An 18,304-nucleotide genomic window follows, 5' to 3' on the forward strand; every position below is an offset into this window, starting at 1 on the left:
ACACTATATTTTAGATTATATTTGGGTTATCTTCTTAAAAATAATAAATCAATCCGTGTACATTTTGAAAAGAGCGAAATGGTCCATCAGTTAAAAATTCTATCTAATTCTATTTTACTGTTCTTTTGTTGACATGAAATTTATTAAAAAATATTTTTTAATCCTTTATATTATAGTTTTTATAAATTCAATTTTTAATCCACTATTAAAAGCTTAACCTCCATCAATTAGTATTTTTGTAAAAAATAATTAAAGATAAAGGGCTATTATTAAAATAATTGTTTTTTTTCAATTAACTCTGGTCATGGAACTGCTATGGGCGCGCGATAGGTGGTCTAATGGGCTCCCGGTTTTGCTCCGTCGGTGCTGATTGTTGTTCCTTTTTTACTGCTTTTGGGTGTTATTGGTTTGCTTCTTTTCAATTTTATGGAATCTTTGTCTTCTGAGCTTGATTAGCGGAAGCTCTTCCGTGGAACTAAGGAACAATCCCTAGAATTTTTCTCACCTAAAATTCTTGAGGGGTTTCTACTGTCGTTCCTCCTCCTGGCGTCATTGATGAGGGGATTGTTGAATGGGACCGTTCGGTGGTGGGGCAGTTTATTGGCGATGCTCCTAACTTTGGTTCCATGCAAAGAATATCAGAGATCTTATGGGGGAAATCATTGAAGGTTAAGGTCAGTCTAGCTGGGAATAATCTTTATGTCTTTTCTTTTTCTAATGCAAACTTTCGAGACTGGGTGCTCGAGAATGGCCCGTGGCACATTCAAAATAAGCCCCTTGTGCTTAGGATATTGGAACCTAACTTGAAGAAATTAGATTTCGATCTTAAGTGAATGCCTATCTGGATTTAGCTTTACAATGTTCCTTTAGAACTGTTTTCTAGATTGGGTCTCAGTTATATTGCTAGTGCTGTGGGAATTTCATTGTACATGGATTCTGTTACTGCCTCCAAGGAAAGACTTGAATTCGCCAAAGTTTGTGTTGAGGTGGAAGCTGGGGCAGTTATCCCTGAGGTGATTCATGGTGCTCTTAGGGATAATTCTTTAGTGAAAGTTTGGTTCTATGTCCCATGGCTTCCTAAGTTTTGTGTGCAGTGTAAAACTTTTGGGCATCTTGCTAGTAATTGTGTTGAAGTGCAGAAACGACTCCCTAAGAGCAAGGAAGCTCAAGTTTGGAGGAAGAAAGTGAGCCTCAATAACCATGGTTCTTCTGATAAGGAGGGGTTGATTGGTTCTTCCTGCTCCATTATGCAGGAGACCAACCCTAGTGGAAAAGTATTAGGGGTTACATTTGGAACTGCTGAGGTGACTTCTGTTCATGCTCTTCAGGAAATTAATGTTGGACCTTTACAAGAAGCTAAAGAAGCTGCTACTGATCAAGTTCAAGGTTCTGGGAAATATATGGAGGGTACTAAGATTTTACCTGTTTGCCCTTCTCAAGACATTGCTAAAGACACTCTGCAAGGAGGATTGGTTGATGTTCAAGTTCCTGTGTTAGGCGATTTTGATGCCACTGCTGGGTCTTCTAAGCAAAACATCTCCTCGGATCAGTTAGGGGATGCTGGTTTGAACTTACCTAAAGGAATTGGGGCAAATCTTAGTTGTGGTGGTGATTTTCCATCTCTGCAGGATTTTTTGATCTCAAAGAAGAAGGCTAGGGGAAAGAAAAAAAGATAATATTGGTTCATCCAGTAAAATGGAGACTTTGGCTGCAGGTGGTGTTATTGAGGGTCCTAGGAAGGCTCGGGTAGCTTCTCTTGGGGTTGCCATGCTTCTTAATGAAATTAAAGCTAAAAAAAGGATCATTTGGATAAGGTTAAAGGTCCATGGGTCAATGTTGAAGCTAGTAGGGGTGAACTTCCTATTTCTAATTGATGATCTTCAGTTTTTGGAATGTAAGGGGGATTAATAATTCCCTCAATCTATGCAAAGTAATGAAGAGATTGGAAATGCTAAGAGCTGATGTGGTTTGTTTTATGGAGACCAGAGTTAGGAATGCTAATTTTTCTAAGGTTGTTACTCCTTTGTCTACTGACTGGAATTTAGCTGCAAACTATGACTACACTGATGGGGCAGGCTTTGGGTGCTTTGGAAAAAAAGACCTCCATTTTTCTGTCTTATTTGGTTGTGACCAATCTCTATCTATTGTAGGTGATGTGGCTGGCCACAGGTTGGTTATCACTACAGTATATGGCAACAATAATAATCTGGCTAGGAGGGGCCTGTGGGGGCATTTGAAGCTTCTTGAAACTGCAGTTGGATCTTCTGCTTGGATAATTGGGGGCGACTTCAACATTATTGCAAATGCTCAAGAGAGCTCTGACTTTGTGACTATGGGCTTACATAGTAAATCTGATATGGACGAGTTCAAGGATTGTTTGGTGGATTTCAAATTACAAGATCACCCTTTTATTGGTCCACTCTTCACTTGGTCTAACAAGCAGGATGGTTCCTACTTGGCTCGGAAGTTAGACAGGATTCTAACTAATTCTCACTGGCTATTGGAATTCCCTAACTCAGCTGTGGAATTCCAAGCGTAGAGGGTCTTTGACCACTGCCCTGGAATAGTCTGGACCCAGAAGAATGCTCAGGTTCACAGGCCTAAGCCTTTTAAATTTTTCAACTGTTGGACTACTAATGAATGCTTTATGGGGGTTGTTAAAGAGTCTTGGCTGCAGTAGTGTACTGGCAATGCTATGCAAATTCTTCTCAATAAAATGAAAAGATTAAAACCTCTGCTAAGGGAGTTCAATAGAAGCCACTTCTCAGATATTTCTGCTAGACTTGCTAGGAAGAGAGTATAATTGGAATATGTTCAGATCCATAATCTTGTTCATGGTGATCAAAGGAGGCTTGATGAGGAAAAGATGATTCAGGCTGATTTAATTGCCTTAGAAGCTGTTGAAGCTGATTTTTATAAGTAAAAAGCAAATGCTCACTGGCTGCAATAGGGAGATTTGAACACCAGATTTTTTCACCAAAGAGTTGAATCTAATAAGAAGAGAAATACCATCAGAATCATTAAAGATGACAATGGGGTATACCATGAATCCTTTGATGACATGGCTGCTGAATTGGTGAAATTCTTCAAGAACCTTATTGGTATTGCTGATCCCCTGGTTAGGGGCTGTTCTGTTGAATATTTGAAGCCTTTGCTGAATTTTTCTCTACCTGAAGGAGCTGCTGATTTTCTTGATACTGAGGTCATTGATAAAGAGATCAAAGAAGCACTTTTTAGACAAGGAAAGGACAAAAGTCCTAGACCAGATGGCTTTACTTCCTGGTTTTTCAAGGCAACTTGGGAAATTGTTAGTAAGGATTTCCTTGATGCTATAAGGTATTTTTTTCCAAACTGCTTCTCTTATGCCTGCCTTTAATGCTACCATCATTGTTTTGGTGCCAAAAGCCTTGAATGCTTATATGGCTAAGGATTTTAAGCCTATCTCCTACTGTTCAGTGATCTACAAGACAATCACTAGTATTCTGGCTACTAGGGTAGCTGCTTATTTCCCAAGTATGACCTCCCTTAATCAATTTGCATTTGTTAAAGGAAGGAACATTGCTGATAATACCTTGCTTTCCCAGGAGATTGTTAGGGGGTACTCTAGGAAAAATATGTCTCCTAGATGCTCTATTAAAATAGATTTGCAAAAACCTTTTGATTCAATTTGTTGGGACTTTTTGTTGGTTGCCCTTAAAGCTTTGGGGTTGCCTGCCATTTTTTGTGGTTGGATTAAGGCTTCTGTCACCACACCTAGATATTCTATTGCTTTAAATGGTAGTTTGGTGGGATACTTTGAAGGTACTAGAGGGGTTAGACAAGGGGACCCTTTGTCCCCCTATCTCTTTGTAATTGTGATGAATGTCCTCTCCTTGTTGTTGAATGTGGCTGCTAGTAACGGTATCTTTAGATTTCACCCAAAGTGCAAGAAAATCTCTCTCACACACTTATGCTTTGCCGATGATCTACTTTTGTTTTGCCATGGCTCACTGGATTCACTATTAGGGGTGGTTAGCATTTTAGAGAAATTTTATGAACTCTCAGGCTTAAGGTTAAATGCTATGAAATCTGAACTCTTTACTTGTGGAGTTTCTGGGAGTCTGCTGGATCAGATACAGGAGTCCACTGGTTTTAAAATTGGGCAGCTTCCAATTAGGTATCTGGGAGTGCCGTTGGTTACTCTGAAGCTTACGAGTAAAGATTGCTCGGCTCTCCTTGTGAAAATAAAGAATAGGATCGACTAATAGTCGAGCAGAAATCTTAGTTTTGGTGGGAGGTTGTAGCTGATCAAATCTGTTCAGTTCAGCATCTTTGGTTATTGGAGCAGACAGATTATCCTGCCTAAGGGGGTAGTTGGTGATATTGAAAAGCTTTGCATGCGCTTTTTCTGGAAGGGCTGTGATAATTCAGCTCGGGGTGCCAGGGTGAGATGGAGCCAGATTTTCTCCTTGAAGTCCGAGGGTGGTTTGGGACTAAGGAAGCTAATCGATTGGTGTAAGGCTTGCTGCCTGATGCTTGTGAAGAACATTTTGGCTAGTGAGGGATCCCTGTGGATTGCTTGGCTTAAAGACTACTGCTTCAAATCTGCAGACTATTGGAACGTTGACAGAAAACCACATTTTAGTTGGATCCTCAACAAGTTGATTAAGCTTAGAGAGGAGGCCAGGAGATTGCTCATTCCAGTTCCTAATTGTTCACAGATTAAAGGTGGTTGGATTTGGGATAGAATTTGAGACAGGAGGGATAAGGTTGGATGGCATAGGCTCCTATGGTTTCCATCTCATATCCCAAAATTCTCCATTATTGCTTGGATGGTGATTCTCGATAGATTGCCAACAAAAGACAGGTTAACAAAGTTTGGCATCGTTACTGTTAATGTCTGTGGTCTATGTGGTGTTCATGAGGAATCTCGAAACCATTTGTTCTTGGAATGTTCATTTGAAAGAGTGATATGGGAAGACATTCTGCACGCTTGTGGTCTGCATTTATAGACGCTAACTTGCTGGGATGAGGCCTTGCACTGGTTGGTTTTGAATCTGAAGGGTAAATCCCTTATTGTTCATATTCTTAAGCTCGTGTGGACCGGTTTTGTTTATTTTCTTTGGGAAGAACGTAATCACAGACATTTTCGAGGTGTGATTCGTTCTGCTGATACGATTGTAAGTAGCATTAAAGAGGTTGTTAGAATTAAACTATATAGATGTCATATAAATTGGATGGATGATGTTAATAGGAGGTTGAGTCTAGAATGGGGATTAATATAGGCTGTTTGTTTGTTCTTTGTAGCAGCTTGCTGCTTCTTTTTGGATGAATAAAATTCTACTTATCCAAAAAAAAAAAATTGTTTTTATCTTTTTGAAATGTACATTGATTAATTTACCATTTTTCAGTAAAAAAATTAAAATATAATATGAAATATGATACAAGAATTACTACATTACTTTTGGCCTAGCATGTAACAAGAAAATTCCATTTCCAAATATTTCATACAACTCATGCTCATGCTTATTGTTCCTCGCATGAACTATACACTTGTACAGGAGCACCAAAACAGATAATCTTTACAACAACAAAAATGAAATAACTTAGAAATCATGAGATGATTGACTGATTATTTCCCAAATCCATTTGAATTGAAGGCTAATCTTCCCAAAATACCTTGTTTGTAAGGCAAGAAAGTTTTCTTCTTCATGTTGTCAGATATTGCTTTGTTCGTTGTGTAATGCAGCTCATGAGCCGACACTTTTCTTCTAGACCCACCTGAATTCTTCTTTTCTTCAGGTTTCTTCACAAAACTCGACGAATACTTCCTTAATGAATCCTTATCACTTGCACGTCCCTCCGATGCGCTTCGGAACAACAGCAAATCTCTTAATCTCCATTTTCTTGAACACCCCTTTGAGGAAGTTGAAGAAAACAATGGCTTTGAATTCAATGATGATGATGATTGCTTGGTGCTGGTGGGTTCACGTTGCTGTTTTCTCTCTTCTTCTTCATCGTCTTCTTCCCATCGGTTGTCCGAGACTCTGTAAGGAGAAAGCGATCTCGTTGCTCGACGGCTCGAGTTCCTTGATGTGGAATCTTGAACCCTTTCTCTACCTCTTCCGTGCTCTCGATTGTTCCGACTGGTTCCGATGGCAGTTGGAAAAGAGTCTCGCTCATCCTGCTTTCTTGGTGAAAAAGCTTCACGTATGATCTTTTTGCCTTGGGAAAATGGAGATTTGGGTGACGAAACATCCATCTTTAACCGAGGTGGAGGCTTCAATGGCTTGATTTTCCCTCCATCGAAGAGTTCTTCAGCTGAACGAGATGTGTTCTCCAAGTTCACACTAAAATCAAATGCAAAATCATCCCCTTCATCGACCTTTAAACGACTGTATCTCATGCTGCTTTCCATATTGTATCGATCGAATTCGCGGTAAAACTCGAACAACCGTGCAGGACTCGTCGGGGCACTAAAGACACAATCGCCCATTCGTCGAGGCGTTGAAGGAGCAGTCGACACAGGAGATGACCGAGCACTGTTGAAATCAAAATCCATAACCGGAGCAGGGTTTCAAATCGCGGTCGCGGTCGCGTTTTCGGTTATTTCGGATTTACCGTGATTGCGACCGTCGCGGACGCTATTGCGGTCGTCGCGGGTAACTCGGACAGTGGTGAAACCGCTATATCACAGTCGCGGACCGCTTTTTAAAGAACTTGGTAGCACCACCTCCATGTTTTACTTCACGATGATTGTGTAGCTGATTGAAGGGCTTTAAAAAAGCTGAGAACGATGAAGAAAAGAGACAGAGAGGCAGCCGGGGCAACAGAACAATGGGAGGTAGAGTTTATTGACCAAAGCAGCCGACTTTTAATACCAAGCGAATTTCATGTGATTCCTCAATCACATGGGGGGGGGGAGTTTGTTTATATGTGTTTTTTGTTTCTTAGGTGAAGTGGATGGTTTATATAGGTCATGGTGACCCACTATTGTCTGAATGTCATTATTTGTGAGTTCGAGGGAGTGTGAACAAGATTCAGCTATACAACAAGATTTGGAGGCCAATAAATTGTTTATCTAGTCCAGATTGAATTGGTAAATAATATAATTTTTTCCTTCCTGAATTATAATATTTATACGTAACAACAAACATGAGCTACAAAATTATCAATTGACTAATTCATGAAGTTCTAGATGGTTAGACTTTGTGGGCAAAATACTTGATTTCTGTAACATATATGACTTGAGGGATAGGCCTTTACCTACTTTTGCAGTCCTCCCCAAAGCTAACAGACAAGCCCAATGTTGGTCTCGAACACCCATCAAGCCTCAACTTGCGCCTTCTTGTTTGATTTCACTACAAAAATTACATTCTTCTTTATTTTAGTTATTCTATTTGAATGGCTAAAGAATCGTTTTCTTCATGAAATAGTGACACCTTTTCAATTAATGCTCTGCCGTCTAGAATATATAACAAGTGTTTAGAAATTAAACAACAAAATACATGCTGAATTGAAAGAGGAATATCACATCAATTCAGTCAGCCAAATCAAATTCAGGCCACGTTAAGGGCTTTCTCTCGAGCCAGCCAACTCAAGAAAAATACTCAAAAATCCGTCTCATGATAATAGAAATATTGTTTTTCAGAAAATTAGGGCACAAATAATTATATTTATAAGGTATATATGGGTAAACTTTTTGTTGTAGACTCCCATTGTGAAGGTCATTCTAAAGAAAATGTTTTACAAGCATTCTACAACATCCTCACAAACCTTACGCGGACTATAGTCTCTCGTCTGAAGGGCTAATAATTTCTGCTTTTAGATAATCTCCTTCAGATTTCTTCCGTAAGTCGATCATGTGTTTTTACTCTTTCGCCAATCGAAGTTTTCGGATTGTCGCGACGAATTTTTTTGAAATGTGAAAATCGGAAAAAAAAATTAAATTTTAGAAAATATTTGAAAAGTTTAGAGTCGCCATCAATCTTTGGGATTAGGTAGGTTGAAAACCCATGATATGTAACATCCCAAATTAGGGTCAGTGACTAAATTGTAAATTTTAAAAACTATGTGCTCGATTTCGAAATAAGGTAAAAGTTCATGGATTTAATTGAAGAAATTTGATGTTGGATTTAATGGTAAAGTTTGGAAATAACAAGGGTATTATGGTCTTTTCTAAGAGAAGATTTTTATTCTTTTGTTTAAGGGATATAAAAACGTGGGAAAGGAGATAATTTCTCCAGACTATTCTTCAGTCTTCTTCTTCCTCCTCTCCACCGTGAAGCCTTGTATAAGGTAAGTGGGTCTTCAGTTGGTTAACTCTTTCGTTTTAAAGCTTGTTTTGATTCTTGGGATGTTAAGAAAGATTAAGGAAAGCTTTAGGTGGATTAAAACACAAAGATTAGCAAGTTATGAGAAATTAAGAAAAATGAGTTTTTAAGTGAATTTTTGAAATAGAAGGAGTTAATAGATTTTGAAGTTTAATTTGACTTGTCAAGGGTTAAATTAAGAGATATGAAGTGATAGAATGAGCTTTAGAACATGTTGGAAATTTAGTGTTATTTTTTAATGCCATGTAAATGATAGAATTTTGAGTTTAAAGAAGTGATTATGGAGTATAAATGAGTTTAAGTATGTGTATGAAAGTTAGGAATATTAAAGGGAGTGAAGTATGAAGTGTTGAGCTGAAAATGAAGTGATTTTCGAGCTAAAAATATGATTTATGGGCAAGTGGAATCGGTACCCATTCAAGGGGAACCGATACCCCTTCAAACGAACAAAAATTTCCAGAATGACATGAGGGAATCGATACCCCCATAGTAGGGAACCGATTCCCCCTAAAGGAAAATTGTAAATATTGGTTTAATAAGTTCGTTTAAGTTGCTAGTATCAAATTACAAGGTGTAGGTATCTAATAATTGTCTTAAAATGTATAATTATGTAGATTCAGAGCCTAAACGAGTTCCGGAATCATTGACAAGTAAGATCGATAAAAAGGGAAGATAAGAGATTGGAATGGACTAGTGAGGCCAGGTGAGTGCATATTAGTATTATATGATGTTAAATGGAAATAAGACTTGCGACAAGTTTATTTTCCATAGTAAAATGCATGAATTCATAAAATAGAAGTATATATGTGTATGATTTATATGTGTTGACATGTTATTGTATATATGTATCATATGGTTGATGTGAATATGTGATATGTTATGATGATATAAACCATATGATATGATAATAAATTATATGAATATAAAAGATAAGTTATGTGATAAGATCTTTGATATATATACATATATATAAATGAAATATTACTACGTGAATACATGTTATGAGATAATTTAAGTAATAATATGAGAATATGGTAAAAGTTAGTTTATGAGAAAGGATATGAACTAAGTAAGTAAAGGCTACATAAATAATATATTAACTAGGAGACTTGAACTTCAGTGATACTATGAGCATATAATATAAGATAGAGAAGAAAGATTCATATGCTTAAATAAAATTATGATACATTAGTTGTATAATAGAAGCTATGGAGTGATATGAAATGATTATTATAGGAGTTGTACGGAATTGAATTAAGTAAATAGATTAAATTGTATATAAAAGAAATAATAGAAGTAATATATTCAGGTTTATAAGTATAATGCATGTTATGTAATGCAAGTGCATACCAAGAAATACATAATAAGGTAGATGATATGATGTAAATTATATTATGAATTAGTGATGTAGGAATGAGATATAAATATGCAATAAAACTTATGTGTTATATGATAAATATGAACATATGAGAATAAGAGATTAGATAAGTGACTTGGTGATAGAAGCTATATGACCAAGGATTAGGTAAATATGAATAATTTAAGTGATATGTAACTATGATTATTTGAGTATGTATCTATGTGAGTTGATTCATGAGGTTATATGAAATATTACTATATGACTATGTGAGTATATGAAAAAGAATATAGGTACATGCAAGTTAGATCGAAAGGAGTTGTGTAACCATGCCTAATATGTATTACATGTATGGGAATATAAGAGAATAAAACATAAACTATATGAAAATATATGATTCATGTGATGTGAACCATGTGAACATATGAGAAAGTGTATAAGTTATATGTATTACATGATATATGTGATTTTACAAGAAATGACATGAGCTATGTGATTACATGATTATAAGAGATCAGACATGTGATAAAAGATAATTAATATGCATGTGTGAATATGAAATGATATAAATGACAATGCCCATGTTGTGTGTCATGAGAGCTAGGGGTATAGTTGGCATGCCAAGAGTCGAGGGTCTACGCGGTCCTTCGGGATATATATATTCTTTGGAACATGTGTGAAGTCTTGTGAGACACATACTTGATCCCTAGTATATGTATATGATTCTTAAGGAATGATATGTGGTCCTTATGGACATTATTATATGGCACTACGGTGTAATTCTACGCGGCATTACGGTGCAATTCTACACGGCACTATGGTGCAATTCTACGTGGCACTTTGGTGCATTTATATGAGCTGTGGTGATAGCATTAGTGCACAACCTCCATAGAGTCATAAATCTATAGTTCTCACATATGTACATGGGCTAATCAAGAGATATAAACAATTATATGTTAGTGATATGATAAATGTTATAGAAATGATATGATGTTGTGTGTGTATAGTGTTTGATTGAAAAGGTTAAGCATAAAAGTATGTGATTACATGATAAACTGCTAATGATGATTTATGTGTATGTATGTATTTATTGTAATTAATCGGATATGCTTTTACATGATATGAGGAAATCATGTAATGTGGTATAGCATGATAGAACAGAACATGTGTGTATTGATATATGTTATAAAGTGCATTATAAGTTTTTATGCCTCACTAAGTCATAGACTTAGCGTGTGATTGTTTCACACGTAGGTTACAGAAGCTAGAAGAGAAGCGAAGAAGAGTAAGACAGGTCAGCACCTCCCTTACAAAATTTCAGATCAGAAAATAGAGAATTTAAATGTTTTTGGTTATTTTGAGTATAGTTGGCATATACTAATTGGTTGAATTAGTTATGCTCTGATTGATTTTGGGTATTGTGGTCAATTTATGTAACTAAACCGCTTTTACTTTAATGAAATATTTAAATTTTCTTTGAATTTTGTCAAGAGTCAAAGTTTGAAAAGTCAATGTGACACCTCAGACTTGTATCCGGGTCGGGTACGGGTTGGGGTGTTACATTTAATGGTATTAGAGCTAAGGTTTAGCCGATTTTCGGCATAAATCGAAGTCCAAAGTGTCATAAAATGTGTACATGCCAACATAAGGTGAAAAATTTTGATCTGATAGTGTAAGGAGTGTGTTGTCTTGCTAATAGAATTAGATTATTAAGTTATAATAGAAGTATGATTATAGTAATTTCGAAGTGAAGTAAGAGGCGATATTCCTGATTGTGATAGCAATTCACCTACCCTGGCCAGGCAGGGGGAAGAGCGGACACCTCAGGAAGTGCTTCATAAGATCAAAGACTGATTTCAGAAAGTTGAAATCATATTAGAATAGTGATAGAAAGTTTTCACATGTTTGAATCGGAAAAGTGATATGAAGTATTCTTATTATTTCATGGATACGATTAAATATGGTGAACAAATGTCACCATAATAACACTAAAGAGTTTCCACTATTTTGAAGTGAAGAAGTTAGATGAAGTAGTTTAGTTACTATGTGGAGAAGTTGAAGTATATTGAACAGATGTTAACATAAGAATGATAGAAGATTCATGGATGTGGTTACTAGTTAGGAGAATTCAATAATAAGTGCATCAGTGACAAGCGTATAAGACATATAAAGTCAGAGCTTATGAGGTTGAAACAAAGAGATAGTACCATGTATAAGCAAGAGTGTGGCTATTATAAGGGCTTGCATTCTAGATGGAAAGAGTTAGTGTTGGCTAACCAGATGAGGTGATGGAAAATGTATTGTAATTATAAGATTTTGAGATATTGTCAGGATAAGATAACCAAATATGAAGTGGATTTGGATACAATTGTATATTTTGATCATAATGATGTGATATAGTGAAGAAGGTGAGGATTCATATGTTTGAGTAAAGATAAGGATTGATAAGAAGAGTTTAAGAATGGGAACATCATTGATCAGTTTATAAGATAAAGGAATTATAAGGTTGTGTTGGAACAACAGAAATTGTATGGTGTATGAGAATAAATGTGGATTTGATAAGTAAGTAAATTGCACTAGTTGGATTTCAACTGAGAAGATGAATATGAGTAGTTTGATTAGGGCTTATGCCCTAAATGGAAGTATTGTTATTGATTAATTGTAATAGTATGGATAATAGAGTTATAAGATTTGAAGAAAAGATAAAGTTAAGTTAATCAAGTATGATGTGGATTTGGATATGGTTTTGATCATATAGATATGATGTAGGCAAGGAAATAAGTATTTTTATGTTTTAAAGGGTGTTTTAAGGAAGGAAATACAAGTATAAGAAATGGTAAAGAATAAGGTTCTGTATACGTACAGTAGATTATCAAGCTACGAAGATATGATGAAGATCAGTAATCAGAGATGAGTATAAATGATCAGAAAAGAGTATGTGTATATTAAAGAAAAGATATGATATGTGTATAACGAGATTTTGATTTTTGAATGAATAAAGGGATAATGAAATAAGGAAAAAGTGTAAAGAATCAGATGTGATAAAGGTTATGTTTCTGGGCCAAGGAGATTAGTCAGAGGAATAAAGAATAATTTATATGTATTAAGGAAGTTTAAGAAGTAATTAAGTGATGATTGAATAAAAGTTCGTTATTACTGCAAGGTATTTAAAGATTGATAAGGAATTTGATTGATTAATGATTTTGAGTGATAAGAACTGATGATATTGGTTATATGATAAGTGACATGATAAAGATGTAAAAAAAAGGGGTAGTTGAAGAACTAAGGGAAAGAAAGATTAAGTAAAGGAAACAACATGAGAACATTAGCAGACATGTTCTTATCAATGTGTGCAGTGAAAATTCGAGGACGAATTTTCTTTAAAGGAGGGGAGATTTGTAACATCCCAAATTAGGGTCAGTGACTAAATTGCAAATTTTAAAAACTATGTGCTCGATTTCGAAATAAGTTAAAAGTTCATGGATTTAATTGAAGAAAGTTAATGTTGGATTTAATGGTAAAGTTTGGAAGTAACAAGGGTATTATGGTCTTTTCTAAGAGAAGATTTTTATTCTTTTGTTTAAGGGATATAAAAACGTGGCAAAGGAGATAATTTCTCCAGACTATTCTTCAGTCTTCTTCTTCCTCCTCTCCACCGTGAAGCCTTGTATAAGGTAAGTGGGTCTTCAGGTTGTTAATTCTTTCGTTTTAAAGCTTGTTTTGATTCTTGGGATGTTAAGAAAGATTAAGGAAAGCTTTAGGTGGCTTAAAACTCAAAGATTAGCAAGTTATGAGAAATTAAGAAAAATGAGTTTTTAAGTGAATTTTTGAAATAGAAGGAGTTAATAGATTTTGAAGTTTAATTTGACTTGTCAAGGGTTAAATTAAGAGATATGAAGTGATAGAATGAGCTTTAGAACATGTTGGAAATTTAGTGTGATTTTTGAATGCCATGTAAATGATAGAATTTTGAGTTTAAAGAAGTGATTATGGAGTAGAAATGAGTTTAAGTATGTGTATGAAAGTTAGGAATATTAAAGGGAGTGAAGTATTAAGTGTTGAGCTGAAAATGAAGTGATTTTCAAGCTAAAAATATGATTTCTGGGTAAGGGGAATCGGTACCCATTTAAGGGGAAGCGATACGCCTTCAAACGAACAAAAATTTCCAGAATAACATGAGGGAATCGATACCCCCATAGTAGGGAACCGATTCCCCATAAAGGAAAATTATAAATATTGGTTTAATAAGTTCGTTTAAGTTGCTAGTATCAAATTACAAGGTGTAGGTATCTAATAATTGTCTTAAAATGTATAATTATGTAGATTCAGAGCCTAAACGAGTTTCAGAATCATTGACAAGTAAGATCGATAAAAAGGGAAGATAAGAGATTGGAATGGACTAGTGAGGCCAGGTGAGTGCATATTAGTATTATATGATGTTAAATGGAAATAAGACTTGCGACAAGTCTATTTTCCATAGTAAAATGCATGAATTCATAAATAGAAGTACATTTGTGTATGATTTATATGTGTTGACATGTTACTGTATATATGTATTATATGGTTGATGCGAATATGTGATAAATTATGATGATATAAACCATATGTTATGATAATAAATTATATGAATATAAAAGATAAGTTACGTGATAAGATCTTTGATATATATACATATATATAAATGAAATATTACTACGTGAATACATGTTTTGAGATAATTTAAGTAATAATATGAGAATATTGTAAAAGTGAGTTTATGAGAAAGGATATGAACTAAGTAAGCAAAGGCTACATAAATAATATATTAACTAGGAGACTTGAACTTCAGTGATACTATGAGCATATAAGATAAGATAGAGGAGAAAGATTCATATGCTTAAATAAAATTATGATACATTAGTTGTATAATAGAAGCTATGGAGTGATATGAAATGATTATAGGAGTTGTACGGAATTGAATTAAGTAAATAGATTAAATTGTATATAAAAGAAATAATAGAAGTAATATATTCAGGTTTATAAGTATAATGTAGGTTATGTAATGCAAGTGCATACCAAGAAATACAGGATAAGGTAGATGATATGATGTAAATTATATTATGAATTAGTGATGTAGGAATGAGATATAAATATGCAATAAAACTTATGTGTTATATGATAAATATGAACATATGAGAATAAGAGATTAGATAAGTGACTTGGTGATAGAAGCTATTTGACCATGGATTAGGTAAATATGAATAATTTAAGTGACATGTAACTATGAGTATTTGAGTATGTATCCATGTGAGTTGATTCATGAGGTTATATGAAATATTACTATATGACTATGTGAGTATATGAAAAAGAATATAGGTACATGCAAGTTATATCGAAAGGAGTTGTGTAACCATGCCTGATATGTATTACATGTATGGGAATATAAGAAAAAAAACATAAACTATATGAAAAGATATGATTCATGTGATGTGAACCATGTGAACATATGAGAAAGTGTATAAGTTATATGTATTACATGATATATGTATTTTTACAAGAAATGACATGAGCTATGTGATTACATGATTATAAGAGATCAGACATGCGATAAAAGATAATTAATATGCATGTGTGAATATGAAATAATATAAATGACAATGCCCATGTTGTGTGTCATGAGAGCTAGGGGTATAGTTGCCATGCCAAGAGTCGAGGGTCTACGCGGTCCTTCGGGATATATATATATTCTTTGGAACATGTGTGAAGTCTTGTGAGACATATACTTGATCCCTAGTATATGTATATGATTCTTAAGGAATGATATGTAGTCCTTATGGACATTATTATATGGCACTACGGTGCAATTCTATGCGGCACTACGGTGCAATTCTACATGGCACTTCGGTGCATTTATATGAGCTATGGTGACAACATTAGTGCACAACCTCCATAGACTCACATATCTATAGTTCTCACATATGTACATGGGCTAATCAAGAGATATAAACAATTATATGTTAGTGATATGATAAATGTTATAGAAATGATATGATGTTGTGTGTGTATAGTGTTTGATTGAAAAGGTTAAGCATAAAAGTATGTGATTACATGATAAACTGCTAATGATGATTTATGTGTATGTATGTATGTATTTATTGTAATTAATCTGATATGTTTTTACATGATATGAAGAAATCATGTAATGTGGTATAGCATGATAGAACAAAACATGCATGTATTGATATATGTTATAAAGTGCATTATAAGTTTTTATGCCTCACTAAGTCATAGACTTAGTGTGTGATTGTTTCACACGTAGGTTACAGAAGCTAGAAGAGAAGCGAAGAAGAGTAAGACAGGTCAGCACCTCCCTTACAAAATTTCAGATCAGAAAATAGAGAATTTAAATGTTTTTGGTTATTTTGAGTATAGTTGGCATGTACTAATTGGTTGAATTAGTTATTCTCTGATTGATTTTGGGTATTGTGGTCAATTTATGTAACTAAACTGCTTTTACTTTAATGAAAGATTTAAATTTTCTTTGAATTTTGTCAAGAGTCAAAGTTTGAAAAGTCAATGTGACACCTCAGACTCGTATCCGGGTCGGGTACGGGTTGGGGGTGTTACATGATACACTTTTTTAAATAAAAAAATTAAAATGACCCGATTTGGTCTACATTTTAGAGATTTTGAGTTTGGGAGTCAATTACGCTTGAGAAAGGATTAACACCCCATAACGCCCAAAATTAGTACATCTGATTATTAATTTGTCCCTAAATTGAAAATTAAAAAATTTAAATATTTATTTAATTAATGATCCTTTTATTTCCTAAAATATTTTAAAATTTTATAGAGACGCACAATATTTGTTATTTACAATTAAAGAAGAAACTAACCCCCTAATCGGATTTAAGGCGTTTATTTATTGTGCCTTAATTGAAACAATGAAATATTGTCGTCATTAAAAATTATAAAAAAATTTAACCAATTAAACCCTAAAAGAGTATTAAAGGTGACAAATTAGTCAAATTAATATTTAAAAGAATAATGATGTTCCTTGATTTAAAGAACAAAGACCAAGCCTTTGACATTAATTAAACAACTTGTCCTTAGCAATTTAAACATAGGAATAAACCTCTACCCTTTTGTATAAATTTAATGAACCTATTCGATATTTGGGGTGATAACTGGATAGAATATTTATTTATTCGAAAAATATTAAAAAGTAATGTCTAGTTATTTTAAGATAACCCTTTCAATATTTTGGAATAAAAGAATGTTCCTTTTAATCAATTATGAATTTATATTTATGTGTTTATAATTAATATTATTAAAGATATTAATCCTATAAGGAAATTACTAAACTTATTGATTTCTAATTAAGGAACCTAAACTAAGGTTTTAATTAATAACTAAAGCACTTAAAATCTAAGGCTTAATCTAAAGACTAATTAATATTATTGACCAAAATAAAATATTTAGAAATCTAAATATTTTATTTCATAATTAAAAAAGTGACCATTTTAAAAGATTCACAAATTAATAATTAATACTCATAATTAAACACATTTAATAAAAGATTCATGGCAATTGAAAAGAAATCAATGACTAAATTGAATTCAATTAAAATTTAGAATACCAATTACAAATAATTGGTGACTAAAATAAAATAAATATAAAGCCAACAGCCAAGAGCCAAAACACGCGTGAAGTATAGTGTTTTAATGAAACATATATCCCAAAATATTGACACTATAAGAACAAAAAATTAGAACAAGCTCATTTTTTTCACCTCCAAAAATCACTCCTCTTCCAAATGCTCTCAACCGAACTTACAACTCCCAATCATGTTCATCAATGTGTTCTTCATGTTCTTTAATTATTCAAGCCAAAAACCAATTTTAGATCCAAAAAACCAGCTAAAATCAAACCAAAATTTGTTTTTTGGAATCAGACACCCATATTTCTTTTGAATATCAAGTGTTCATCTTAAAAAACACATTTTGATCCACTAACAACACCCAAAAGCCAACAAAACTAGTTTTACTAGGATGAAACTTAACCATTTCCCTTGAATCCCAAGAACACCCAAATACCCCAAAGCCAAACTTTTCTTAAATCTTAAGCCTAAAATCACCATCCAACACTCAAAAGCCAACAAAACTAGTTTTTCTAGGATGAAACTTAACCTTTTCCCTTGAATCCCAAGAACACCCAAATACCCCAAAGCCAAACTTTTCTTAAATCTTAAGCCTAAAATCACCATCCAACACCCAAAAGCCAACAAAACTAGTTTTTCTAGGATGAAACTTAACCTTTTCCCTTGAATCTCAAGAACACCCAAATACCCCAAAACCAAACTTTTCTTAAATCTTAAGCCTAAAATCACCATCCAACACCCAAAACACCAAAACCCACAGCTAAGCCACCTCTCTGCCGCCGGACCCGATGTCGGCCGGCCACCGGCTACCCAACCCGCCGGAAAAAAACACCCTAACCAAGACTAATTCAAACCAAAATATAAAGGACTCACCCAAAAATGTGCTTCCCTCCGGCAATGGTAATCTTCCTTTCCTCTTTTCTTTCGAACTTTAATGATCCTTATGCTTGCTTAATCTTGGTGTCTATTAGTGATAATGATGAAAACTATTTATAG

The 18,304-nt window shown here is 34.2% G+C and overlaps 2 protein-coding genes across 2 annotated transcripts; one reads left to right on the forward strand and one right to left on the reverse strand.

Moving 5' to 3' along the window:
* Window positions 1-304: 304 nt before the first annotated feature.
* LOC120211067 lies at window positions 305-1,676 on the forward strand. The gene is made up of 3 exons (XM_039209686.1): window positions 305-359; window positions 520-674; window positions 852-1,676. The coding sequence occupies exons 1-3, from the start codon at window positions 305-307 to the stop codon at window positions 1,674-1,676; spliced, it is 1,035 nt and encodes a 344-aa protein (XP_039065617.1).
* Window positions 1,677-5,511: 3,835 nt separating this feature from the next.
* LOC120211048 lies at window positions 5,512-6,595 on the reverse strand. Its single transcript, XM_039209668.1, has one exon. The coding sequence runs from the start codon at window positions 6,539-6,541 to the stop codon at window positions 5,612-5,614; it is 930 nt and encodes a 309-aa protein (XP_039065599.1). The 5' UTR covers window positions 6,542-6,595; the 3' UTR covers window positions 5,512-5,611.
* Between the last annotated feature and the right edge of the window lie 11,709 nt (window positions 6,596-18,304).

Source organism: Hibiscus syriacus, unplaced genomic scaffold, assembly GCF_006381635.1.
Source record: "Hibiscus syriacus cultivar Baekdansim isolate YM2019G1 unplaced genomic scaffold, ASM638163v2 tig00109957_pilon, whole genome shotgun sequence".
Lineage (NCBI taxonomy): Eukaryota > Viridiplantae > Streptophyta > Magnoliopsida > Malvales > Malvaceae > Hibiscus > Hibiscus syriacus.

Bases quoted from the DNA above. Each gene is read 5' to 3' on its own strand.
- LOC120211048 (XM_039209668.1), bottom strand. From the start codon at position 6,541: ATGGATTTTGATTTCAACAGTGCTCGGTCATCTCCTGTGTCGACTGCT.
- LOC120211067 (XM_039209686.1), top strand. From the start codon at position 305: ATGGAACTGCTATGGGCGCGCGATAGGTGGTCTAATGGGCTCCCGGTT. The intron at 360-519 runs GTCGGTGCTGAT...AAAATTCTTGAG, and splicing joins TGGGCTCCCGGTTTTGCTCC to GGGTTTCTACTGTCGTTCCT. The intron at 675-851 runs GTCAGTCTAGCT...ATCTGGATTTAG, and splicing joins GGAAATCATTGAAGGTTAAG to CTTTACAATGTTCCTTTAGA.